The sequence below is a fragment of the Salmo trutta genome, chromosome 5, assembly GCF_901001165.1.
Source record: "Salmo trutta chromosome 5, fSalTru1.1, whole genome shotgun sequence".
Classification (NCBI taxonomy): Eukaryota; Metazoa; Chordata; class Actinopteri; order Salmoniformes; family Salmonidae; genus Salmo; species Salmo trutta.
In genome coordinates, this window is record NC_042961.1 from 16,378,860 (window position 1) to 16,406,182 (window position 27,323).

Genomic DNA, 27,323 nt, shown 5'->3' on the forward strand with positions numbered 1-27,323 from the left:
CATATGATCTCAATACATTTTTAAATTCCCAAAACTAAGATATGTTACGAACACAGTGCACTAAATTTTATAGAGTTGACACTTTGCTAAAGTAAAAAAAATGCGTTGTTTAGAAGGAGTGCAGTGTTGAATTGAGTTTGTGCACACGCGTACTTCACAGAGGAGGCGTTACCTAACGGCAATATGCAAATAGTTGCTACAACGCGCCAATATCTCGTGCTTGACTTTGCCCAGCTCATTTATTGTTCTGCCCACTATGCTTCATTTGCTCCCTGTGAACGGCACAGAAGATCTATCTTGGGATAGTTATACATATCTTTGTTGTAGTCCTTAAACCTGGAAATAAATTTCATCTGGTTCGTTCAGTTAGAGAGGTAGACCCAACTCGGCGGAAAATCTGTCTCCCTCCAGCATGTTACGTTTTTTTGTTGTTTCCCCAACCAAGGAAGGACGTTTTGTATGGAAATCAATTGTATGGAATGTCGAATTTGGTAAATAAAAAAATGCATGACTTATTTGCTACGTGAGGTTTATTTGATTGAAAATAAGTTTCGTAATGCTAATGCTGTTACGAGGGTACGTGACATACCAGCAACTTTGAAAAAAAAAAAACTTCATCGGAGTTGTCTTGAGATGCATGGTCTGAGGCTAGTAGCATAGCATCTCTCTATTGAATACGTGCGGTTGACGTCAACAACCCTCATCGAACATTCAAAAGAGGATTACAATAATGAGATATATCCACCAATCCAAAGAAAGTGCCGCTTTGTGGACAACAACTCCCATTGTTAGGGCGGAGAAACATGTATTTTGTCAGTATGACCATAATCTTTGGTTCAGGCATTCCTATGTGGATAATTAACATACGTTTAGGAGAGTTTATACGTTTTGTTCTGTGAGATAAGATAAGTCAGTTAACATGACCTTTATGAATGATGAAGCCTTTATGTGCTTTTTAAAAAATCACAAAAAGTTACATTAGCCTGATAAAGATGACCAATAAACGTTTAAGATCTCCTAAACCTGTGTTTACCGCTGACCTTATTTTTGGCGTTTATCCAAAAACAAAACTACAAAAACACTATTTGGAGTTAGTGTGCCTCAAAAATACGTAATTACTATTTATCTCTGGAGTTTCTGGTCAATATAATCGATAATCTGTGCCTCTGCCGTGTCCCCTAACCAGATGTTCTGGTTTTCAGAAGAAATGGAAAGAGAGCCTGTGACGCAAATCCGCTTTTGGAAGTTAACAACGAGACACCAACGATAGACAAAAAGAAAAAAAAGGATGTCGTTTCCAATAGGAAAAATGTGTCATAGTGGGCAGAACAATAAAGATGTTGGGCAGAGCCTATTGGCGCATTCTACTATAGATCTGCATAGAAGAGAGAGTGTGTGTGTGTGTGTGTGTGTGTGTGTGTGAGTGAGTGTAAGAACTCAAATCGCCTTTGCACTCCTTAACAGCGCGATTTAAAAAAAAACTATGACAAAGGGGAAGTCTACAAAACTTAGTCCGTTCTGTTCATAACATATTTTAGTTTTGGGAACAGAAAACTGTATTGAGATCAAATGTTTCATTGATGAGAAGATTTGCAGAATGTTGACCAAAATCCATCTCGTTCCATCTTCTCCCATTGCCAGCAAATAGGCTTGATGGCGGATGCTTCCGGATGCTTCACATTTATACATCCAGTGAAATATCTGTCTCATTGTTCTATCTGTGGCGACACTCCATTTTAACTACTCTACAGTTACTGGATTGGTTGAACAGTTCAGAAGAGAACACCCCCGAAAGTTTTTTTTCTTCACGTCAGATCCAGGATGTAGGGGATCTAATTTCAGGCGTTTCTGTTAGGCCTGCCATATAAGATTAGGGGAGAGATAACCAAATAGAGAAACAGTATATACCATCGAAGAGTAAGGGACAGAATGTAAATAAACGAGCCCAGTGTTCACATATGGATTCACCTACTATGAATAGCTACACCACCAGAGACAGGAGAAGAGAGATGGAATGAGAATGTTATGTTTAAGGCCAGGAGTTTTCCTTGACCTGACTTCAGCATGTCAGTCAATCAATGACAAATAGAGACACATGGGTGAATTTATGGATGTTAAACTGGTTGTGATGCATGAGATGATGGGGAGTTATGGATTGTCTTCATTAAAACACCAGGTGGCGCCTTATGCACATAAAATCAATTTTTTTGTCAAACCCTTTCGAGAGAAGTAGTTGTCTGACTAAAACTGAAGGAGCAATGTTAAGTCAGTTGAGAAAAAAGTATTATTTACAATGATAGCCTAGGAAGAGTGGGTTAAATGCCTTGTTCAGGAGCAGAAGAACATATTTTACCTTGTCAGCTTGGGGATTCAATCTAGCAACCTTTCGGTTACTGGCCCAACACTCTAACCACTAGGCTACCTGCTGCCCAAACGATACTGTGATTTCTGGAGCTACTTCTGAGAAGGTGATGTATTATGATGCCAACTGACCCTAGTCACACTTCATTCCCCATTGCTTTCCATGGAAACATTCTGTGCTATATTGTGGTGTTCTGTCTCTGACTGTGTACCATGACCTTGTAACGTATGCATGACCTTCAGAGCCTTAATCAAACGCAGACCATAGCTGATCATAGTCAATGTATTTTGTTGTACAATTTCAACTAGATATCCACAGCTATGCATTACGAAATTGTAGTAACCTACTGGGATAGTGGTGTATTATAAAATAACTTGGAATTGTTTGCTGTTACTGTATTTCTTTAATTAATGATCTCTTAATTAACATAATACCTTTTATTTTCACAAGAACTTACAAGATATTTGACAGTACAATATTACACATTACATACCTTTTCCAGCAACATAATCTATTGTGCCCAGTGTGAAGAAAATGAAAGCAATAAGATCCTATCTGGATAGTCAGTCTGTGAGGCTATACAGGGCCTCTCTACTCTATAATGAAACATTTAATAAATAACATATTAGTTTGTCTACAGTACATTAGTCCAAAGTACATTTTTACAGACTCAATTCAAAATGTGGATTCCAGACAGATGTTTGTCATGTTGGCCTACATATTTATAAGACTATTATAAGCATTGCATTTACTTTCAAGTGTTAGTATTGATGGTCATGCAATTGAGTGCAGACCTTTTTAATACTAAGGTATTCAGTTTCTTCTAAATCAAAATGTGTCCTAGATTGCCCTAGATTTTTCCTAGTGGTGTATTGGTAGAGTGAATATATTTTCTACATTAATTAATATTAAAAAGGTGATGCAAATTTGACTGACTCGGCAGGCAGTTCTACCTAATTCAAGCCTTTATTGGAAAAAAGGTTTAGAATTGGCCAACAGCACCTTCTCCATTAAGGCCATCCAGAAAGTCCACAATTTCCTTAGCTCTGTCACCTCCATTATGAACAATGGACAACAGAACATGAATACTGCTATCACGTTGGTCAGTAGGTAGCATAATTTCCACTGCCTTCTTGTGGAAATCAATTGACCTGGAAGCATCTTGTTTTGCATAAAACAGATGTTGGGCATACCAGTTGTAGATTTTTTGTAAATTCTGTGGTTCCATTCCTTCCCTATCAAGAAGCAGGTCCTCGAATATCTTATCCGCTCTATCAACTCTGCCAGATTCTTTGTACATAGCAGACAGTTCCAGTTTAGCTGCAAGGGATTTTGGGTAGAGTGTGACCACCTCTTCATAAAGGTTGACTGCATTTTCAATCAGAATATGCCTCATTGGGTTCCTTTTCTCTTCCGGAGAGAAAATCTTCCATTTGTAACACTTCCCAAGATGCCTTTTCAGCTGGCGTGAATTGGGGTGCCTCTCCAGGGTCCTTCTTGCCAGGTCAATGCTTGAATCATTAGAGATGTAATCTCGTAAAAAATATAGCAAGATTCCAAATCCACCAAAGCTGTCCAAAGGCTTCTCTATCACTTCCTTTGCGAGTTTACGTGCTTCCTCAACCTGGCCGTTCTCTGCAAGCCTCTGCAGGTACATCACTGTGATGTACACATCTTCTGGATCCAATTCTCTAGCAATCTGTAGGTGCTCCAACATCTCAGATCGCAGCTTCGGGGTAATGTCTTTCTTTTCAACAGATTTATTAAACGCCATGGCGTAACCGCAGCGCAGCAACTTGTTCTCAGGGTCCCCTTTCAAGGCCATCCGGAAGCAATATACAGCTTCCTTCCTCTTGCTTACATCAAACTTATTCAAAGTCCAGGCCCTTTCTCCCCACACTACACCTGGGCAAGTCAAGCGGTTGTCCTGCAGTAGTCTCCCCACCTTCTCCACATAGGTCTGGCTCTCTGTCAGCTCCCCTTGGTGATAGTGCACCCAGGCCAAGTTCCCATAGTGGACTACCAGACTTAGCTCAACGTTGTCTGGGCTGTTTAGGCGAATGGCCTCTTCAGCCTTCTTCAGGCAATGAAGAGCGTCCTCTGTGGAGCCCAAAGCGTGGTGTAGGTAAGCCAGGAAGTTGTACAGATAACCCGTCCAGGAACATTGAACCCCCTCGCTGCTGCTGATGTCTATCATGGTTTCTCTGAGGCTGTGAAGTTTAGATCTGTTGTAATCCAGCTTCCAGGTGAAGTGGCATTCTAAACCCTGCAGCCTAATTTTCAATGAGTTCTGAGCCATTCTGGTTGAAAAAAGAAAACAGTTCAATCAAAATAGTTTAGAACTAACAATACTTAAGGGAGATATTTCAGACCTGGATGATGAACCAATTACTCGTTGTTTGTGTGTGAGTGAGAGAGAGAGAGGGAGAGAGAGAGAGAGATCACTTACTTCGGAGTTGGGCAAGAGAAAGCCATCTTGTGGTCTCTGAGTTTCAAGACAGAGCAAATGAGTGTCTGATTAGATACCTCACTGACTATCCTGATTTTATACTGTATGGACCAAATTGTTATCTTCCAATGGGCGGGTTATGCGGTTATTGTCATAGTTTCGTTTCAAACAAATAGAGACTAAAGCAAATGGGTGTGTACTCCACAAGACTCATGTTGAAACACGAAAGGGCCTTTTGCCACAAAGTTGGAAGCACAGAATCATCTAGAATGTCATTGTATGCTGTTTCGTTAAGATTTCCCTTCACTTGAATTAAGGGGCCTGGCTTGAGCAATGAAAAACAGCTCCAGACCATTATTCCTCCTCCACCAAACTTTACAGTTGGCATTATGCATTTGGGCAGGTATCGTTGTTCTAGCAAAACCTAGATTAGTCCGTCGGACTGCCAGATGGTGAAGTGTGATTCATCACTCCAGAGAACGTATTTCCACTGCTCCAGAGTCTAATGGTGGCATGATTTACACCACTCCAGCCGACGTTTGGCATTGCGCATGGTGAACTTAGGCTTGTGTGTGGGTGCTCGGCCTTGGAGGCCCATATCAGGAAGCTCCCTAGGAACAGTTATTGTGATGACATTGCTTCCAGAGGCAGTTTGGAACTCGGTAGTGAGTGTTGCAACCGACGACAGACAACTTTTACGCGCTAGGCGCTTCAGCACTCGGCATCCCCGTTCTGTGAGCTTGTGTTGCCTACCACTTCGCGGCTGAGTCGTTGTTGCTCCTAGACGTTTCTACTTTACAATAACAGCACTTACAGTTGACCGGGGAAAGTGACTTGATCTTGATGCCTGTGTGCCAAAACGATTTAGTTGTAAAACGAGAGTGACGAGTGTTTTCATAAAGGTAATATTGTCAAAATTCCGCTTTTAACAACCATCATAATTGGTCACTTGGCGATAATGTTCCCAGACAGCACACATATATCTCACTGACATCGGCCTGGCCGATGTAGTATGGAGAGCGTTTGCACATTGGCAAGATGTCGCCAAGACGTCGGCATTAGGCATTCGCCTTCAGGCGCTATTTGGACAATGCACGTCGAAGCTGCATGCTGTCTAACTCTCTACAGACAATGTAAAAAATACCTTTATTTGAGGTTGGACCCAACAGCAAATAATGTTTCACTACATGACTTGAATTACTCATTACCAAATGAGTGTAAACATCAAATTTGAATGTAAAATATAGAAAAGATTATTAGCAAAATTATACTGGCAATAATAAAACACAACAGGCTTTTAATTTTTGTCATTTAGCAGAGACTATTATACAGAGCAACTTACAGTGGTGGGTGCACATATTTTCATACTGGTCCCCCATGGGAATTGAACCCTCAACCTGGGTATTGCAAGCACCATGCTGTACCAACTGAGCTAAGTGGGACTATACTGGACTAGAAGTTATTTTGTTTGTAAGTAAAATGAAAAGAGAAGGTTCACATTAATGTCAAATTTATTAGGCTACTGCTATACAATCAAGTTCTTAAAAGAACTCCGGCATAAAGAGAGAAACAAGGCACAGAGAAACCGAAACATCACATGTAACAAAAATATATCTTATGCAGAGGGTGTCCAGTTAGTTCGATAAAGATGGAATTAAGGTTTTATTACAGGCAAATTGATTTTTGCAGTGAATGTGTGATGAATATATTTACAAAAAATGGTAACATTTGAGCCAAGTGGTGAAAATAATGTATGGGACAAGTCCTGTTGTCAGAAAATGCGTTTTTATTAAGTTATTTAAGCTTATAGGCTTCATACATCTTTTCTGGTAAAAGTATTGCCAACCATGACCCGAAAATGTTTGACTGTCCATGGGTAGGCTATGCATAAAAGATGTGAAATGTGGCCCCAGCGGGTGAGGAATGATTATGCATCGAGAGAAGGCAGCATTGTTACACTCGGCCCCATTTCGATGTCTACACGATCTATGGCCGACTCTGTGATGCTGAGCGGCCATGTGACCGTGCAGCGTGCATGCATTTCGACCTCCCACACTCACAGCTGCCCTTCCGCCAACCTTCTAAATGGACCCCGATCTACTAATTATATACCGCTGTCAGGCCGACGTCGGTGAGATGTATGTGTGCTGTCTGGGTTGCATACAACATTGCATTCATTTGAGACAAATGTTGATTATTTCCATCAAACACAATCAAAGTTAACATAAGTCCTAGAGGCCTTCAATTTCCCAACTTTAGCCATGCTCAATTTTAGGGATTTTTTTTTATTTTTACAATGTGATGTTGCACTCCAAACGAATAACTTGAAATAACATGATGTAGGTAATTCAATAATCGAAAGAAATGTATTTATTGGCCTAGTTGGTTTTAAAAGTATTTAGGCATATCATGTGAAATAAGCCTCATGCGACATCATTGTCAAAAGCGCAAGAGACACTTTTGCATGTACGTCTAGATTATTTATGGATTGATCATATACCAAAACATTATGTTAACAACTCCAAAGCAGTTGCATGTGGCGCAGGAACCATTGACTCACTGCATACTTCTATTATCATGACACCTGCTATTAACTCAACTCGTTAGGGCAGCTCATTCAGTGATGCCAATTTAGCAACTTTTCAGACTACCCTGGCAACTTTCTTTTCAAACAGCACCTAGCAACAAATTTAGCTACTTTAAAAAATGTATTTGGAACTTTTAGCAACTTTTGAAAAGTGACTCAAACGCTAAACTGCACACATTTTCCCTCTAAATGACACAAAAACGATTTTCTCTGTCACACACTCAGTCACAACACAAGGTGCCTGGCTGCAAAAGTGCATTGTGAGTGACGTCAGCAGCAGGCTCTCAGCTCGTGCACAGGCAGCAGCAGGCCAGCAGCAATTTCAGCAAATTGCAAATCATTGTTGGCTGACTGCAGCAGCAGTGGTACGGGTTCGACGAGCCAAACCCAATGAATATAGTTGGTCACGAATGTTTGATCTTGAACAGAACTTTCAACATCAATCAACATGTCTCAATCAAAATTGTACAGCCAGAAGTACAGAAAAGAGTGGGAGTCTGTACCTGAACAAATGTGAAATCATATTTTTTGCCGAGATGGCCAGTCAATTTGAGTAACGTTATTGTTTATTCTACGTAATGACGCAGTTTTACGTTATCACGCAATGACATCACAATGTCATTTAGCAACTTTTAGCAACAAATCAACCTGCCTCTAGCAACATACCCTGAAAATTAGTTGGCAACACTGAGCTCATTAGATATCCTAAATATCTGTATCCTAAGTGGGACTCTTATGAATAAAGAGGTTTCATTCATAATTTTTATTTTTACCCATAAGAGTAGGAGTAAAATGTCTATTCTCAGCACATGCGACAAATGTTCTACTCTGGGACACTTTTTTGGATAAGGGCTCTGGTCCACCCTGATCATATGATAGTGTGATCATACTCCTACTCTGAAACGCTTTGTGAATACTGGCCCTAGTGTATGAATAGCAGTCTACAAAATCCTCCATATTCTTATTGCGTCTCTCACAGGTTTTATGAGATGGTCCTATTGCTTGTGTGATTTATATAGTTTGGCTCAACCAAAGTGCACTGCGAGCGACAAGGGCTCATTAGTCTCATTTCAAAAAATAAAATAAACGTAATCTCTTATTCCCACTGAGCTCAAGAAGTGGACGGAATGCATGTTTGAGAATCCAACAGTGAAAGCCACCATGTTCCCCAATGAGACCTACTGTACAAGGCCTTTATTAACAAAGGCTACGTCGAATGGAAATCCAATTTTGACTATTGCCTGTAGATACATGGCACGATGGCAATTCACCCTTGACCGTCCAGTTTTCCCATTCTAAAATTATTTTGACATATCCTCTATGTAATTAGGGTATCAGATGTCGATGTCAACTTAGTTGTGCAGCTGTGTATCTCATAGGAAACTTTTCTGAAGGTTCATTTCTGTGCTCCTCCAGACCATTATTCCTCCTCCACCAAATAAAAAATGTGTCACTATGCGTTCAGGCAAGTAGAGTTCTCCTGGAATCTGCCAAATCCAGATTCGTCCGTTCAATGGCAGCGAGCTTTACAACACACCAACCGACGCTTGGCATTGTGCATGGTGCGGCTGCTTGTGCAATGTTATATGCAACATTATCGGCAAGTGACTTGATCTTGATTCCTGTGTGTCAAAACAATTTAAAGTTGTAGAACGAGAATGAGGAGTGTTGATATAACGGTGATATTGTCAAAATACCGCTTTTAACAACCATCAGCATTAGTATAAACGTTTAATATAATTTTTGCCTGACATGATCACTTTGCATATTCTTAATTATTGATTATGTTGGCATGAATAACTTTTTTTTAAAGCAATTCTGATGGTTGTTAAAGCGGAATTTTGACAATATTACCGTTCTATCAACACACTAGTCACTCCCGTCTTACAACTCTATATCCTTTTGGCTGACAGGCATCAAGATTAAGTCACTTGCCAATAATGTTGCATACAACATTGCATACGTATGAAACTGTCTATTATTTCCATCGAACACAAAGTTAACATAAGCCCTAGATGCCTTCAATTGCCCAATTGTAGGCATATTTGTTTTACAATGTGATGTTGCGCTCCAAAGGGATAACTTGAAACAACATGATGCAGGTAATTAAATTATCGAAATAGTCAAAAGCGCAAATACTGTTGCATGTACTTGTAGATGATTTATGGATGGAAATATCAAAACATTTTAACAACTCCAAAGCAATTGCATGTGGTGCAGAAACCACTGACTCAATGCATTTTTCTATTATCAAGACACCTGCTATTAACCCATAACTGGTTTGGACAGCTCATGAGGTTTCCTAAAAATCTATTTTTACTCATAAGAGTAGGAGTAAAATGTCTCTATTCTCAGAACTTGCGACCAATTTTCTACTCTGGGATGCTTTGTGGATATGGGCCCTGGTCCCCCCTGATCATATGATCGTGTGATCATACTCCTACTCTGAAACACTTTGTGAATACTGGCCCTAGTGTATGAATATCAGTTCACATAATCATTCACATTCTTATTGCATCTCTCACAGGTTTTATGAGATGGTCCTATTGCTTGTGTGATTTATATAGTTTGGCTCAACCAAAGTGCACTGCTAGTGACAAGAACTCATTAGTCTCATTTTCAAAACTCAAATAAATGTAATCTCTTATTCCAATCTGTCTGAAAGGTACCACTGAGCTCAAGAAGTGGACAGAATGCATGTTTGAGGATCCAACAGTGAAAGCCACCATGTTCCCCAGTGAGACCTACAAGGGAGCTATGTCGGAGGGAAACACCATTTTTACCATGGCCTGTAGATACATGGCACGGTGGCAGTTCACCCTTGACCGTCCAGTTTTCCCATTTTAAATGTATTTTATATTCCTGCGATGGTAATTATGTCATCAGCTGTAGATGTCAACTTAGTTGTGCAGCTGTGTATCTCATAGGACACTTTTCTGAAGGTTCATTTCTGTACTCCTTTCCTTTGTTTACATTTCATTGTATACGGAACATGGTTTGATTACCAGATGTTCAATGAACCCATAACAACGATTATTTAGAATGATTGTAGTGTAGTTTCATAAGTGGTAGATCAGAAATACTGATGGAACTATGTGAATCATGTCTGTTGAAGTTCATTTCTATCATGCTTTGTCAACACCTGGCATATTTTTAATTTTTTTTACATTTACAAAAGCATATAAATATTTTCATGTAATAAAGACTGCACAACAAGAGTTCCGGTGTTTTTATATTCTTGTCCTGAAATCTGTAAGTGAAATAGTGTGATAGTCATCTGCATTACCTTTTCAAAACCAGTCCTGACATAAACCTATACTGTACTTGGACAGGTCTGTGAATAGAGGGTGGAGCACTGCCATGGAATAATATCTCTTTGTGGAATTGGTTATGCTACTGTCTTGCCTGCCACATTGTCAAGTCCTATCTTGTATGTCCATGCATAGCTAAATCAATGTCACGACACAACACAAGTAATAGACAGTCCTTCAAACTGGAAGCAACCTTCAACATTAATGAATAGAAAAACCTCATATGCAAATAAAAAGATACATTGTTAAAATTACATTATGTGGTAAAATAGGCAAGTTACAATGGGTATGAGAGATACTGGCAATACTACAAAACATACAACTTAAAACAAACATATACACAAATTTTAACTAGTGCATTCCACTCTTCTATCTTCAACCATACATTTCTATTTGACATTTAATTATACATTGACCCAAGACTGAACTTAAACAGAGGGGAATTGTTTCCTTCAATTATACTGAACAAAAATATACTTTTACAGTTCATATAAGGAAATCAGACAAGTGAAATAAATTCCTTAGCCCCTAATGTATGGATTTCACATGACTGGACAGGGGTGCCGGCATGGGTGGGCCTGGCTCCCAAATGGGTGGGCATATGCCCTCCTAGGCCCACCAATGGCTGCGCCCCTGCCCAGTCATGTGAAGGCCATAGATTAGGGCCTAAGGAATGTATTTCAATTGACTGATTTCCTTATATGAACTGTAACTTAGTAAAACCGTTGAAATTGTTGCGTTTATATATACCCACTTGGGAGTCAGGCCCGGCAATTCAGAATATATTTTCCCCACATAGGGCTTTATTACAGACAGAAATACTCCTCAGTTTCATCAGCTGTCTGGGTGGCTGATCTCAGACGATCCCGTAGGTGAAGAAGCTTGATGTGGAGGTCCTGGGCTGGCATGGTTACACGTGGTCTGTGGTTTCGAGGCTGTTTGGATGTACTGCCAAATTCTATAAACAATGTTGGAGGAGGCTTAAAGTAGAGAAATTAACATTCAATTCTCTGGCAACAGCTCTGGTTGACATTCTTGCAGTCAGCATGCCAATTGCACCCTCCTTCAAAACTTGAATCATCTGTGGCATTGTGTTGTTTGACACAACTGCACATTTTAGAGTGGCCTTTTATTGTCCCCAGCACAAGGTGCACCTGTGTAATGATCATGCTGTTTAATCAGCTTTTGATATGCCACATCTGTCAGGTGGATGGATCATCTTGGCAAACGAGGAACGATCAATAACAGGGATATAAACAAATGTGTGCACACAATTTGAGAGAAATACGCGTTTTGTGCGTATGGAACATTTCTGGGGTATTTTATTCCAGCTCATGAAACATGAGACCAACGCTTTACATGTTGCGTTTATATTTTGTTCAATATATTTGGCATTTCCTCGGCAAACTGCAATAGTAGCCAAGCATATGATACAAAATATACTCCATAAAGTTGTCATGGCTTTTAGGTTGGTTTTGTCTGTTTTTTGAAATTTCCCTCATGACAAAGACTATGATAAGGTATGAAAGTTATAGAGCCAGGAAAAATATAATTCAGAATTCATTGTTGTTAAGAGCTGCTACACTCTGTCTGAACATTAACCCCCATCACTTGTGGTACGGTTTTGGAAGCATGTGGACCTTCTTTATCTTTCATATCGGCAAGAAATCATTTTCCAAAAACTAAACAGGTTAAATTGATCAACTTTATATGTTTAGGGTTCCCACACGGCCATATTTCCATGTCACAGCACTTGTTTGTGGAAAACAGATGGAAGACAGAGTGGACTGGCAGAATCTAAGCGATAGAGGTGAGAGAGACATGGCTGCCAAGATGGAAAATGGAACATGAGTAAATATGGAGTGGGGAAATGCACAAGCCTTCTGAAAGATCTGAAGGAGAAGGTGGTGGACAAGAATAGAAGTAAAAGTTTAACATGTCTTGAGGGAATATGATATGGAGGAATTCACAAAACTTTTGGAAGAGCTACAGACGGAAATTAAACGCGACGAGAGTGAGGATGAATTAACTGCGGTGGCAGGGGCAGTGATGAATGCTGAGAAAGAGCTGAGTGTAGAGGGAAGCAGTGTGGTGAGGAAGGTTGGCGTCAAGTGCAAAACGAGGGGCATGTGCTCCAGTAGTTCAGAGATGGAACCTGACGAGAGTGAGGATGAAGTACCAGCGGTGAGAACCACCGAGTTCATGCCTCATCCCAATGACGACAAGTAAGATTCTGGCCCAGTGAGAATGAGATTTCTGGAGAGAATCTATCCTTGTGACCTGTGATGATTTATTGTATTTCTTCCGTCCAGTGGGAGCAGGTGCTCCAGACCAAGTGACAAGGACTGGGACTTGCTTCGCTCTCCAGAGCAGGGCGCCATTGAAAGGAGTGATAACAGGGGTAGCATTAAGTGTTGAGGAGGATCAGCTGAAATGGAAGATTCCTGGTGTCTGTGACACCCAGCATTTGGTGTGATGCAGATCCGGGGAGGAAGTGGTGAAACGGTGAAGACATTGTCTGTCCTGCTGAGTCTTTGTCCAACAAGGTACATTATTTTGTACATTTTATTCATTTAGCAGACACTCTTATCCAGAGCAACTTACAGTAGTGAATGCATACATTTCATTTCATGCAAGTTTTTTTTGTTGTACTGGCCCCCCATGGGAATCGAACCCACAACCCTGGCGTTGCACACACCATGCTCTACCAACCGAGCCACAGGATATGTCAGTCAGTTATCCTGTGAGAGAATTTGTTACGAAAATACTACAGTGTTTTAGGTGCCAAGCTTATGGTCATGTGGCAGCAGTGTGTAAGAGGGAGATTCTTAGATTTGAGAAGTGTGCAGGAGAACATGAGACGAAGGAATGTGTACTATCGGTGGAGAAAGTTGGCCCTAGACTCACTTCAATTTTCTTACCGCTCAGCAAGGAAAAAGCCACTGCTCCAAAACCGCCATAAAAAAGCCAGACTACGGTTTGCAACTGCACATGGGGACAAAGATAGTACTTTTTGGAGCAATGTCCTCTGGTCTGATGAAACAAAAATAGAACTGTTTGGCCATAATGACCATCATTATGTTTGGAGTATAAAGGGAGATGCTTGCAAGCCGAAGAACACCATCCCAACCATGAAGCACAGGGGTGCACATTCAACTATGTAAAGAAAAAAGTATTTAATAAGATTATTTCTTTCATTCAGATCTAGGATGTGTTAAGTGTTCCCTTTATTTTTTTGAGCAGTATATTACAAAGTCCACCTTTTTAACATTTCATGATCCCTCGTTTAATGAGAAACTAGTGGTGGCTCTACTACCATTGTTTCTTCCCCGCCATTCGCTCCTTCCACTCTTCTCACCACTTCCAGATAGGAGACACTGGACATCCCTTACTCTTTCCACCTCGGTCTCCTTCACCCTAACAGGGCACTCCAGGAATTCGGACGCATGTTGCCACCACAATTGCAGAATTTAATTTAATCTGGCATATGATACTCTTCCCGTCTGCACACATTTGACACATGACCAAATCTTCTGCATTAATGGCACTGAAAGGGTTTGTGCACAAAAGCTCTTACAGGGTATCTCATGAATCTTGACTTTATATGGGAAGGGAAAGACTCTTCATTAAAGAACACTAGTATGGATGAAGTAAATGTATTTTCTCCATCCACCATACGGGTCAGTCGACATGCAACAACCACTCCATCTACAGTATGTCTTCAGTTATATCATCTGCCTTTACTTCTTGCGAAACCCCAGAAATAACCCTCTTGATAGGCACCCTGCTTTGAAAATCCATACAGGAAGCATTCCACCGATTATCTTTTTGAGTATTAAAACATGCTTCTTCTGCTCCGCATACATGAAACATCTAAATAAGACCACTTCTTGTGATTCTCACTGACTTAACACTTTCCTTCAACACATTCCAGATTTTCCTAGAGACGTTAAACAGATTTCCCAGGTAGCATTGGTCCAATATCCTCACTCCGACTAAAAATGAGTCTAGGGGTTTCTAGTTTCCACCACAACTGTACTTCTCTTGTTTCCATTTTTTTTGCCACTGTAACCCACTCATTATAACTCTCTGTGCTATTATCTTCACCCAACTCACTAACAGTTTCAAACAAAACCTCATTTTCCGCAATCTTGTCAAATCCTTCTATGTAAGAATGCTGTTCGTTGACTATAGCTTAACCTTCAACACCATTGTACCATCATCAAGCTCGGGGCCCTGGGTCTGAACCCCGCCCTGTGCAAATGGGTCCTGTACTTCCTGACGGGCCGCCCCCAGGTGGTGAAGGTAGGAAACAACACCTCCACTTCACTCTTCCTCAACACAGGGGTCCCAAAAGGGTGCGTACTCATCCCCCTCCTGTACTCCCTGTTCACCCATGACTGCGTGGCCACACACACCTCCAACTCATTCATCAAGTTTGCAGAAGACACAACCATAGTAGGCCTGATTACCAACAATGACGAGACAGGACGGCACACAATTGTCCCAGCGTCGTTCGGGTTTGGCCAGTGTAGGCCGTCATTGTAAATAAAAATATGTTCTTATCTGACTGGTTAAATTAAAAATAAATTAAAAAAGACAGCCTACAGGGAGAAGATGAGGGCCCAGGCAGAGTGGTGCCAGGAAAATAATTTCAGAAAAAAGCAGTGGAAGCTCGCCCCTATCCACATTGAAGGGACCGCAGTGGAGGTGGAAATCTTCAAGTTCCTCGGCTTTCACATCACTGACGATCTGAAATGGTCAGAGACAGTGAGGTGAAGAAGGCGCAACAGTGCCTCTTCAACCGCAGGAGGCTGAAGAAATTTGGCTTGGTCCCTAAGACCCTCACAAACTTTTACAGATGCACAATTGAGAGCATCCTGTTGGGCTGTATCACCGCCTGGTATGACTACTGCACTGCCTGCAACTGCACTGCTCTCCAGGTGTGATGCGGTCTGCCCAACCCATCACCGGGGGAACACTGTCTGCCCTTCAGGTCACCTACAGCATCCGATTTCACAGGAAGGCCAAAAAGATCATCAAGGACATCAACCACCCAAGCCACGGCCTGTTCACCCCGCTATCATCCATAAGGCGAGGTCAGCACAGGTGCATCAAAGCTGGGTCCGAGAGACTGAAAAACAGCTTCTATCTCAAGGTCATCAGACTCTTAAATAGGCACCACTAGCTGGCTACTGCCTGGTTACTCAACCTTGCACCTTAATTAATAATGTTTACATATTGCTTTACTCATTTCATATGTATATACTGTATTCTACTGTACTGTATTTTAGTCAATGCCACATTGCTCTTCCTAATATTTATTTATTTCTTAATTCCATTATTTTACTTTTAGATTTCTGTTTATTGTTGTGAATTGTTAGATATTACCGCACTGTTGGAGCTAGGAACACAAGCATTTCACTACACCCGCAATAACATCTGCTAAATATGTGTATGTGACCAATAAAATTTGATTTGAGCTGGCGCCCAATTGACTCCCATTCACCCTTTTGAAGGAGAGCGCTCTGTGTCCCAAAATAGCTCAGCATGCACAGCGCGGCCCTTTGTGTACGTTGCCCATGCATCGTCAATGGCGTTATCAAAAGAATAATGGAGTTTCCCATCTCCTCTAAAGTTTCAAACTGGGCCTGCTAATTGGCTCATCGATTAAACATATGATCTCAATACATTTTTAAATTCCCAAAACTAAGATATGTTACGAACACAGTGCACTAAATTTTATAGAGTTGACACTTTGCTAAAGTAAAAAAAAATGCGTTGTTTAGAAGGAGTGCAGTGTTGAATTGAGTTTGTGCACACGCGTACTTCACAGAGGAGGCGTTACCTAACGGCAATATGCAAATAGTTGCTACAACGCGCCAATATCTCGTGCTTGACTTTGCCCAGCTCATTTATTGTTCTGCCCACTATGCTTCATTTGCTCCCTGTGAACGGCACAGAAGATCTATCTTGGGATAGTTATACATATCTTTGTTGTAGTCCTTAAACCTGGAAATAAATTTCATCTGGTTCGTTCAGTTAGAGAGGTAGACCCAACTCGGCGGAAAATCTGTCTCCCTCCAGCATGTTACGTTTTTTTGTTGTTTCCCCAACCAAGGAAGGACGTTTTGTATGGAAATCAATTGTATGGAGTGTCGAATTTGGTAAATAAAAAAATGCATGACTTATTTGCTACGTGAGGTTTATTTGATTGAAAATAAGTTTCGTAATGCTAATGCTGTTACGAGGGTACGTGACATACCAGCAACTTTGAAAAAAAAAAAAACTTAATCGGAGTTGTCTTGAGATGCATGGTCTGAGGCTAGTAGCATAGCATCTCTCTATTGAATACGTGCGGTTGACGTCAACAACCCTCATCGAACATTCAAAAGAGGATTACAATAATGAGATATATCCACCAATCCAAAGAAAGTGCCGCTTTGTGGACAACAACTCCCATTGTTAGGGCGGAGAAACATGTATTTTGTCAGTATGACCATAATCTTTGGTTCAGGCATTCCTATGTGGATAATTAACATACGTTTAGGAGAGTTTATACGTTTTGTTCTGTGAGATAATATAAGTCAGTTAACATGACCTTTATGAATGATGAAGCCTTTATGTGCTTTTAAAAAAATCACAAAAAGTTACATTAGCCTGACAAAGATGACCAATAAACGTTTAAGATCTCCTAAACCTGTGTTTACCGCTGACCTTATTTTTGGCGTTTATCCAAAAACAAAACTACAAAAACACTATTTGGAGTTAGTGTGCCTCAAAAATACGTAATTACTATTTATTTCTGGAGTTTCTGGTCAATATAATCGATAATCTGTGCCTCTGCCGTGTCCCCTAACCAGATGTTCTGGTTTTCAGAAGAAATGGAAAGAGAGCCTGTGACGCAAATCCGCTTTTGGAAGTTAACAACGAGACACCAACGATAGACAAAAAGAAAAAAAAGCCTGTCGTTTCCAATAGGAAAAATGTGTCATAGTGGGCAGAACAAGAAAGGAGGTGGGCAGAGCCTATTGGCGCATTCTACTATAGATCTGCATAGAAGAGAGTGTGTGTGTGTGTGTGTGTGTGTGTGTGTGTGTGTGTGAGTGAGTGTAAGAACTCAAATCGCCTTTGCACTCCTTAACAGCGCGATTTAAAAAAAACCTATGACAAAGGGGAAGTCTACAAAACTTAGTCCGTTCTGTTCATAACATATTTTAGTTTTGGGAACAGAAAACTGTATTGAGATCAAATGTTTCATTGATGAGAAGATTTGCAGAATGTTGACCAAAATCCATCTCGTTCCATCTTCTCCCATTGCCAGCAAATAGGCTTGATGGCGGATGCTTCCGGATGCTTCACATTTATACATCCAGTGAAATATCTGTCTCATTGTTCTATCTGTGGCGACACTCCATTTTAACTACTCTACAGTTACTGGATTGGTTGAACAGTGCAGAAGAGAACACCCCCGAAAGTTTTTTTTCTTCACGTCAGATCCAGGATGTAGGGGATCTAATTTCAGGCGTTTCTGTTAGGCCTGCCATATAAGATTAGGGGAGAGATAACCAAATAGAGAAACAGTATATACCATCGAAGAGTAAGGGACAGAATGTAAATAAACGAGCCCTGTGTTCACATATGGATTCACCTACTATGAATAGGTACACCACCAGAGACAGGAGAAGAGAGATGGAATGAGAATGTTATGTTTAAGGCCAGGAGTTTTCCTTGACCTGACTTCAGCATGTCAGTCAATCAATGACAAATAGAGACACATGGGTGAATTTATGGATGTTAAACTGGTTGTGATGCATGAGATGATGGGGAGTTATGGATTGTCTTCATTAAAACACCAGGTGGCGCCTTATGCACATAAAATCAATTTTTTTGTCAAACCCTTTCGAGAGAAGTAGTTGTCTGACTAAAACTGAAGGAGCAATGTTAAGTCAGTTGAGAAAAAAGTATTATTTACAATGATAGCCTAGGAAGAGTGGGTTAAATGCCTTGTTCAGGAGCAGAAGAACATATTTTACCTTGTCAGCTTGGGGATTCAATCTAGCAACCTTTCGGTTACTGGCCCAACACTCTAACCACTAGGCTACCTGCTGCCCAAACGATACTGTGATTTCTGGAGCTACTTCTGAGAAGGTGATGTATTATGATGCCAACTGACCCTAGTCACACTTCATTCCCCATTGCTTTCCATGGAAACATTCTGTGCTGTATTGTGGTGTTCTGTCTCTGACTGTGTACCATGACCTTGTAACGTATGCATGACCTTCAGAGCCTTAATCAAACGCAGACCATAGCTGATCATAGTCAATGTATTTTGTTGTACAATTTCAACTAGATATCCACAGCTATGCATTACGAAATTGTAGTAACCTACTGGGATAGTGGTGTATTATAAAATAACTTGGAATTGTTTGCTGTTACTGTATTTCTTTAATTAATGATCTCTTAATTAACATAATACCTTTTATTTTCACAAGAACTTACAAGATATTTGACAGTACAATATTACACATTACATACCTTTTCCAGCAACATAATCTATTGTGCCCAGTGTGAAGAAAATGAAATCAATAAGATCCTATCTGGATAGTCAGTCTGTGAGGCTATACAGGGCCTCTCTACTCTATAATGAAACATTTAATAAATAACATATTAGTTTGTCTACAGTACATTAGTCCAAAGTACATTTTTACAGACTCAATTCAAAATGTGGATTCCAGACAGATGTTTGTCATGTTGGCCTACATATTTATAAGACTATTATAAGCATTGCATTTACTTTCAAGTGTTAGTATTGATGGTCATGCAATTGAGTGCAGACCTTTTTAATACTAAGGTATTCAGTTTCTTCTAAATCAAAATGTGTCCTAGATTGCCCTAGATTTTTCCTAGTGGTGTATTGGTAGAGTGAATATATTTTCTACATTAATTAATATTAAAAAGGTGATGCAAATTTGACTGACTCGGCAGGCAGTTCTACCTAATTCAAGCCTTTATTGGAAAAAAGGTTTAGAATTGGCCAACAGCACCTTCTCCATTAAGGCCATCCAGAAAGTCCACAATTTCCTTAGCTCTGTCACCTCCATTATGAACAATGGACAACAGAACATGAATACTGCTATCACGTTGGTCAGTAGGTAGCATAATTTCCACTGCCTTCTTGTGGAAATCAATTGACCTGGAAGCATCTTGTTTTGCATAAAACAGATGTTGGGCATACCAGTTGTAGATTTTTTGTAAATTCTGTGGTTCCATTCCTTCCCTATCAAGAAGCAGGTCCTCGAATATCTTATCCGCTCTATCAACTCTGCCAGATTCTTTGTACATAGCAGACAGTTCCAGTTTAGCTGCAAGGGATTTTGGGTAGAGTGTGACCACCTCTTCATAAAGGTTGACTGCATTTTCAATCAGAATATGCCTCATTGGGTTCCTTTTCTCTTCCGGAGAGAAAATCTTCCATTTGTAACACTTCCCAAGATGCCTTTTCAGCTGGCGTGAATTGGGGTGCCTCTCCAGGGTCCTTCTTGCCAGGTCAATGCTTGAATCATTAGAGATGTAATCTCGTAAAAAATATAGCAAGATTCCAAATCCACCAAAGCTGTCCAAAGGCTTCTCTATCACTTCCTTTGCGAGTTTACGTGCTTCCTCAACCTGGCCGTTCTCTGCAAGCCTCTGCAGGTACATCACTGTGATGTACACATCTTCTGGATCCAATTCTCTAGCAATCTGTAGGTGCTCCAACATCTCAGATCGCAGCTTCGGGGTAATGTCTTTCTTTTCAACAGATTTATTAAACGCCATGGCGTAACCGCAGCGCAGCAACTTGTTCTCAGGGTCCCCTTTCAAGGCCATCCGGAAGCAATATACCGCTTCCTTCCTCTTGCTTACATCAAACTTATTCAAAGTCCAGGCCCTTTCTCCCCACACTACACCTGGGCAAGTCAAGCGGTTGTCCTGCAGTAGTCTCCCCACCTTCTCCACATAGGTCTGGCTCTCTGTCAGCTCCCCTTGGTGATAGTGCACCCAGGCCAAGTTCCCATAGTGGACTACCAGACTTAGCTCAACGTTGTCTGGGCTGTTTAGGCGAATGGCCTCTTCAGCCTTCTTCAGGCAATGAAGAGCGTCCTCTGTGGAGCCCAAAGCGTGGTGTAGGTAAGCCAGGAAGTTGTACAGATAACCCGTCCAGGAACATTGAACCCCCTCGCTGCTGCTGATGTCTATCATGGTTTCTCTGAGGCTGTGAAGTTTAGATCTGTTGTAATCCAGCTTCCAGGTGAAGTGGCATTCTAAACCCTGCAGCCTAATTTTCAATGAGTTCTGAGCCATTCTGGTTGAAAAAAGAAAACAGTTCAATCAAAATAGTTTAGAACTAACAATACTTAAGGGAGATATTTCAGACCTGGATGATGAACCAATTACTCGTTGTTTGTGTGTGAGTGAGAGAGAGGGAGAGAGAGAGAGAGATCACTTACTTCGGAGTTGGGCAAGAGAAAGCCATCTTGTGGTCTCTGAGTTTCAAGACAGAGCAAATGAGTGTCTGATTAGATACCTCACTGACTATCCTGATTTTATACTGTATGGACCAAATTGTTACCTTCCAATGGGCGGGTTATGCGGTTATTGTCATAGTTTCGTTTCAAACAAATAGAGACTAAAGCAAATGGGTGTGTACTCCACAAGACTCATGTTGAAACACGAAAGGGCCTTTTGCCACAAAGTTGGAAGCACAGAATCATCTAGAATGTCATTGTATGCTGTTTCGTTAAGATTTCCCTTCACTTGAATTAAGGGGCCTGGCTTGAGCAATGAAAAACAGCTCCAGACCATTATTCCTCCTCCACCAAACTTTACAGTTGGCATTATGCATTTGGGCAGGTATCGTTGTTCTAGCAAAACCTAGATTAGTCCGTCGGACTGCCAGATGGTGAAGTGTGATTCATCACTCCAGAGAACGTATTTCCACTGCTCCAGAGTCTAATGGTGGCATGATTTACACCACTCCAGCCGACGTTTGGCATTGCGCATGGTGAACTTAGGCTTGTGTGTGGGTGCTCGGCCTTGGAGGCCCATATCAGGAAGCTCCCTAGGAACAGTTATTATGATGACATTGCTTCCAGAGGCAGTTTGGAACTCGGTAGTGAGTGTTGCAACCGACGACAGACAACTTTTACGCGCTAGGCGCTTCAGCACTCGGCATCCCCGTTCTGTGAGCTTGTGTTGCCTACCACTTCGCGGCTGAGTCGTTGTTGCTCCTAGACGTTTCTACTTTACAATAACAGCACTTACAATTGACCGGGGAAAGTGACTTGATCTTGATGCCTGTGTGCCAAAACGATTTAGTTGTAAAACGAGAGTGACGAGTGTTTTCATAAAGGTAATATTGTCAAAATTCCGCTTTTAACAACCATCATAATTGGTCACTTGGCGATAATGTTCCCAGACAGCACACATATATCTCACTGACATCGGCCTGGCCGATGTAGTATGGAGAGCGTTTGCACATTGGCAAGATGTCGCCAAGACGTCGGCATTAGGCATTCGCCTTCAGGCGCTATTTGGACAATGCACGTCGAAGCTGCATGCTGTCTAACTCTCTACAGACAATGTAAAAAATACCTTTATTTGAGGTTGGACCCAACAGCAAATAATGTTTCACTACATGACTTGAATTACTCATTACCAAATGAGTGTAAACATCAAATTTGAATGTAAAATATAGAAAAGATTATTAGCAAAATTATACTGGCAATAATAAAACACAACAGGCTTTTAATTTTTGTCATTTAGCAGAGACTATTATACAGAGCAACTTACAGTGGTGGGTGCACATATTTTCATACTGGTCCCCCATGGGAATTGAACCCTCAACCTGGGTATTGCAAGCACCATGCTGTACCAACTGAGCTAAGTGGGACTATACTAGACTAGAAGTTATTTTGTTTGTAAGTAAAATGAAAAGAGAAGGTTCACATTAATGTCAAATTTATTAGGCTACTGCTATACAATCAAGTTCTTAAAAGAACTCCGGCATAAAGAGAGAAACAAGGCACAGAGAAACCGAAACATCACATGTAACAAAAATATATCTTATGCAGAGGGTGTCCAGTTAGTTCGATAAAGATGGAATTAAGGTTTTATTACAGGCAAATTGATTTTTGCAGTGAATGTGTGATGAATATATTTACAAAAAATGGTAACATTTGAGCCAAGTGGTGAAAATAATGTATGGGACAAGTCCTGTTGTCAGAAAATGCGTTTTTATTAAGTTATTTAAGCTTATAGGCTTCATACATCTTTTCTGGTAAAAGTATTGCCAACCATGACCCGAAAATGTTTGACTGTCCATGGGTAGGCTATGCATAAAAGATGTGAAATGTGGCCCCAGCGGGTGAGGAATGATTATGCATCGAGAGAAGGCAGCATTGTTACACTCGGCCCCATTTCGATGTCTACACGATCTATGGCCGACTCTGTGATGCTGAGCGGCCATGTGACCGTGCAGCGTGCATGCATTTCGACCTCCCACACTCACAGCTGCCCTTCCGCCAACCTTCTAAATGGACCCCGATCTACTAATTATATACCGCTGTCAGGCCGACGTCGGTGAGATGTATGTGTGCTGTCTGGGTTGCATACAACATTGCATTCATTTGAGACAAATGTTGATTATTTCCATCAAACACAATCAAAGTTAACATAAGTCCTAGAGGCCTTCAATTTCCCAACTTTAGCCATGCTCAATTTTAGGGATTTTTTTTTATTTTTACAATGTGATGTTGCACTCCAAACGAATAACTTGAAATAACATGATGTAGGTAATTCAATAATCGAAAGAAATGTATTTATTGGCCTAGTTGGTTTTAAAAGTATTTAGGCATATCATGTGAAATAAGCCTCATGCGACATCATTGTCAAAAGCGCAAGAGACACTTTTGCATGTACGTCTAGATTATTTATGGATTGATCATATACCAAAACATTATGTTAACAACTCCAAAGCAGTTGCATGTGGCGCAGGAACCATTGACTCACTGCATACTTCTATTATCATGACACCTGCTATTAACTCAACTCGTTAGGGCAGCTCATTCAGTGATGCCAATTTAGCAATTTTGTTGCTAGATTTAGCAACTTTTCAGACTACCCTGGCAACTTTCTTTTCAAACAGCACCTAGCAACAAATTTAGCTACTTTAAAAAATGTATTTGGAACTTTTAGCAACTTTTGAAAAGTGACTCAAACGCTAAACTGCACACATTTTCCCTCTAAATGACACAAAAACGATTTTCTCTGTCACACACTCAGTCACAACACAAGGTGCCTGGCTGCAAAAGTGCATTGTGAGTGACGTCAGCAGCAGGCTCTCAGCTCGTGCACAGGCAGCAGCAGGCCAGCAGCAATTTCAGCAAATTGCAAATCATTGTTGGCTGACTGCAGCAGCAGTGGTACGGGTTCGACGAGCCAAACCCAATGAATATAGTTGGTCACGAATGTTTGATCTTGAACAGAACTTACAACATCAATCAACATGTCTCAATCAAAATTGTACAGCCAGAAGTACAGAAAAGAGTGGGAGTCTGTACCTGAACAAATGTGAAATCATATTTTTTGCCGAGATGGCCAGTCAATTTGAGTAACGTTATTGTTTATTCTACGTAATGACGCAGTTTTACGTTATCACGCAATGACATCACAATGTCATTTAGCAACTTTTAGCAACAAATCAACCTGCCTCTAGCAACATACCCTGAAAATTTGTTGGCAACACTGAGCTCATTAGATATCCTAAATATCTGTATCCTAAGTGGGACTCTTATGAATAAAGAGGTTTCATTCATAATTTTTATTTTTACCCATAAGAGTAGGAGTAAAATGTATATTCTCAGCACATGCGACAAATGTTCTACTCTGGGACACTTTTTTGGATAAGGGCTCTGGTCCACCCTGATCATATGATAGTGTGATCATACTCCTACTCTGAAACGCTTTGTGAATACTGGCCCTAGTGTATGAATAGCAGTCTACAAAATCCTCCATATTCTTATTGCGTCTCTCACAGGTTTTATGAGATGGTCCTATTGCTTGTGTGATTTATATAGTTTGGCTCAACCAAAGTGCACTGCGAGCGACAAGGGCTCATTAGTCTCATTTCAAAAAATAAAATAAACGTAATCTCTTATTCCCACTGAGCTCAAGAAGTGGACGGAATGCATGTTTGAGAATCCAACAGTGAAAGCCACCATGTTCCCCAATGAGACCTACTGTACAAGGCCTTTATTAACAAAGGCTACGTCGAATGGAAATCCAATTTTGACTATTGCCTGTAGATACATGGCACGATGGCAATTCACCCTTGACCGTCCAGTTTTCCCATTCTAAAATTATTTTGACATATCCTCTATGTAATTAGGGTATCAGATGTCGATGTCAACTTAGTTGTGCAGCTGTGTATCTCATAGGAAACTTTTCTGAAGGTTCATTTCTGTGCTCCTCCAGACCATTATTCCTCCTCCACCAAATAAAAAATGTGTCACTATGCGTTCAGGCAAGTAGAGTTCTCCTGGAATCTGCCAAATCCAGATTCGTCCGTTCAATGGCAGCGAGCTTTACAACACACCAACCGACGCTTGGCATTGTGCATGGTGCGGCTGCTTGTGCAATGTTATATGCAACATTATCGGCAAGTGACTTGATCTTGATTCCTGTGTGTCAAAACAATTTAAAGTTGTAGAACGAGAATGAGGAGTGTTGATATAACGGTGATATTGTCAAAATACCGCTTTTAACAACCATCAGCATTAGTATAAACGTTTAATATAATTTTTGCCTGACATGATCACTTTGCATATTCTTAATTATTGATTATGTTGGCATGAATAACTTTTTTTTAAAGCAATTCTGATGGTTGTTAAAGCGGAATTTTGACAATATTACCGTTCTATCAACACACTCGTCACTCCCGTCTTACAACTCTATATCGTTTTGGCTGACAGGCATCAAGATTAAGTCACTTGCCAATAATGTTGCATACAACATTGCATACGTATGAAACTGTCTATTATTTCCATCGAACACAAAGTTAACATAAGCCCTAGATGCCTTCAATTGCCCAATTGTAGGCATATTTGTTTTACAATGTGATGTTGCGCTCCAAAGGGATAACTTGAAACAACATGATGCAGGTAATTAAATTATCGAAATAGTCAAAAGCGCAAATACTGTTGCATGTACTTGTAGATGATTTATGGATGGAAATATCAAAACATTTTAACAACTCCAAAGCAATTGCATGTGGTGCAGAAACCACTGACTCAATGCATTTTTCTATTATCAAGACACCTGCTATTAACCCATAACTGGTTTGGACAGCTCATGAGGTTTCCTAAAAATCTATTTTTACTCATAAGAGTAGGAGTAAAATGTCTCTATTCTCAGAACTTGCGACCAATTTTCTACTCTGGGATGCTTTGTGGATATGGGCCCTGGTCCCCCCTGATCATATGATCGTGTGATCATACTCCTACTCTGAAACACTTTGTGAATACTGGCCCTAGTGTATGAATATCAGTTCACATAATCATTCACATTCTTATTGCATCTCTCACAGGTTTTATGAGATGGTCCTATTGCTTGTGTGATTTATATAGTTTGGCTCAACCAAAGTGCACTGCTAGTGACAAGAACTCATTAGTCTCATTTTCAAAACTCAAATAAATGTAATCTCTTATTCCAATCTGTCTGAAAGGTACCACTGAGCTCAAGAAGTGGACAGAATGCATGTTTGAGGATCCAACAGTGAAAGCCACCATGTTCCCCAGTGAGACCTACAAGGGAGCTATGTCGGAGGGAAACACCATTTTTACCATGGCCTGTAGATACATGGCACGGTGGCAGTTCACCCTTGACCGTCCAGTTTTCCCATTTTAAATGTATTTTATATTCCTGCGATGGTAATTATGTCATCAGCTGTAGATGTCAACTTAGTTGTGCAGCTGTGTATCTCATAGGACACTTTTCTGAAGGTTCATTTCTGTACTCCTTTCCTTTGTTTACATTTCATTGTATACGGAACATGGTTTGATTACCAGATGTTCAATGAACCCATAACAACGATTATTTAGAATGATTGTAGTGTAGTTTCATAAGTGGTAGATCAGAAATACTGATGGAACTATGTGAATCATGTCTGTTGAAGTTCATTTCTATCATGCTTTGTCAACACCTGGCATATTTTTAATTTTTTTACATTTACAAAAGCATATAAATATTTTCATGTAATAAAGACTGCACAACAAGAGTTCCGGTGTTTTTATATTCTTGTCCTGAAATCTGTAAGTGAAATAGTGTGATAGTCATCTGCATTACCTTTTCAAAACCAGTCCTGACATAAACCTATACTGTACTTGGACAGGTCTGTGAATAGAGGGTGGAGCACTGCCATGGAATAATATCTCTTTGTGGAATTGGTTATGCTACTGTCTTGCCTGCCACATTGTCAAGTCCTATCTTGTATGTCCATGCATAGCTAAATCAATGTCACGACACAACACAAGTAATAGACAGTCCTTCAAACTGGAAGCAACCTTCAACATTAAT

At 40.5% G+C, this 27,323-nt stretch overlaps 2 protein-coding genes and 2 long non-coding RNA genes across 4 annotated transcripts; 2 read left to right on the forward strand and 2 right to left on the reverse strand.

Annotated features, from left to right (window-relative positions):
• The first annotated feature begins 1,571 nt into the window (after positions 1–1,571).
• LOC115193745 (uncharacterized) lies at positions 1,572–10,616 on the forward strand. The gene is made up of 2 exons (XR_003878226.1): positions 1,572–2,468; positions 10,064–10,616. It is a non-coding gene; the product is annotated as an uncharacterized LOC115193745 (long non-coding RNA).
• On the reverse strand, positions 2,746–4,943 carry LOC115193744 (interferon-induced protein with tetratricopeptide repeats 1-like). Its single transcript, XM_029752703.1, has 2 exons — positions 4,812–4,943; positions 2,746–4,662 (listed from the first exon to the last, which is right to left on the reverse strand). The coding sequence occupies exons 1-2, from the start codon at positions 4,835–4,837 to the stop codon at positions 3,345–3,347; spliced, it is 1,344 nt and encodes a 447-aa protein (XP_029608563.1). The 5' UTR covers positions 4,838–4,943; the 3' UTR covers positions 2,746–3,344.
• A 7,347-nt stretch (positions 10,617–17,963) lies between the features above and the next one.
• LOC115193747 (uncharacterized) lies at positions 17,964–27,024 on the forward strand. The gene is made up of 2 exons (XR_003878227.1): positions 17,964–18,860; positions 26,473–27,024. It is a non-coding gene; the product is annotated as an uncharacterized LOC115193747 (long non-coding RNA).
• On the reverse strand, positions 19,138–21,309 carry LOC115193746 (interferon-induced protein with tetratricopeptide repeats 1-like). Its single transcript, XM_029752704.1, has 2 exons — positions 21,200–21,309; positions 19,138–21,054 (listed from the first exon to the last, which is right to left on the reverse strand). The coding sequence occupies exons 1-2, from the start codon at positions 21,223–21,225 to the stop codon at positions 19,737–19,739; spliced, it is 1,344 nt and encodes a 447-aa protein (XP_029608564.1). The 5' UTR covers positions 21,226–21,309; the 3' UTR covers positions 19,138–19,736.
• Positions 27,025–27,323: the final 299 nt, after the last annotated feature.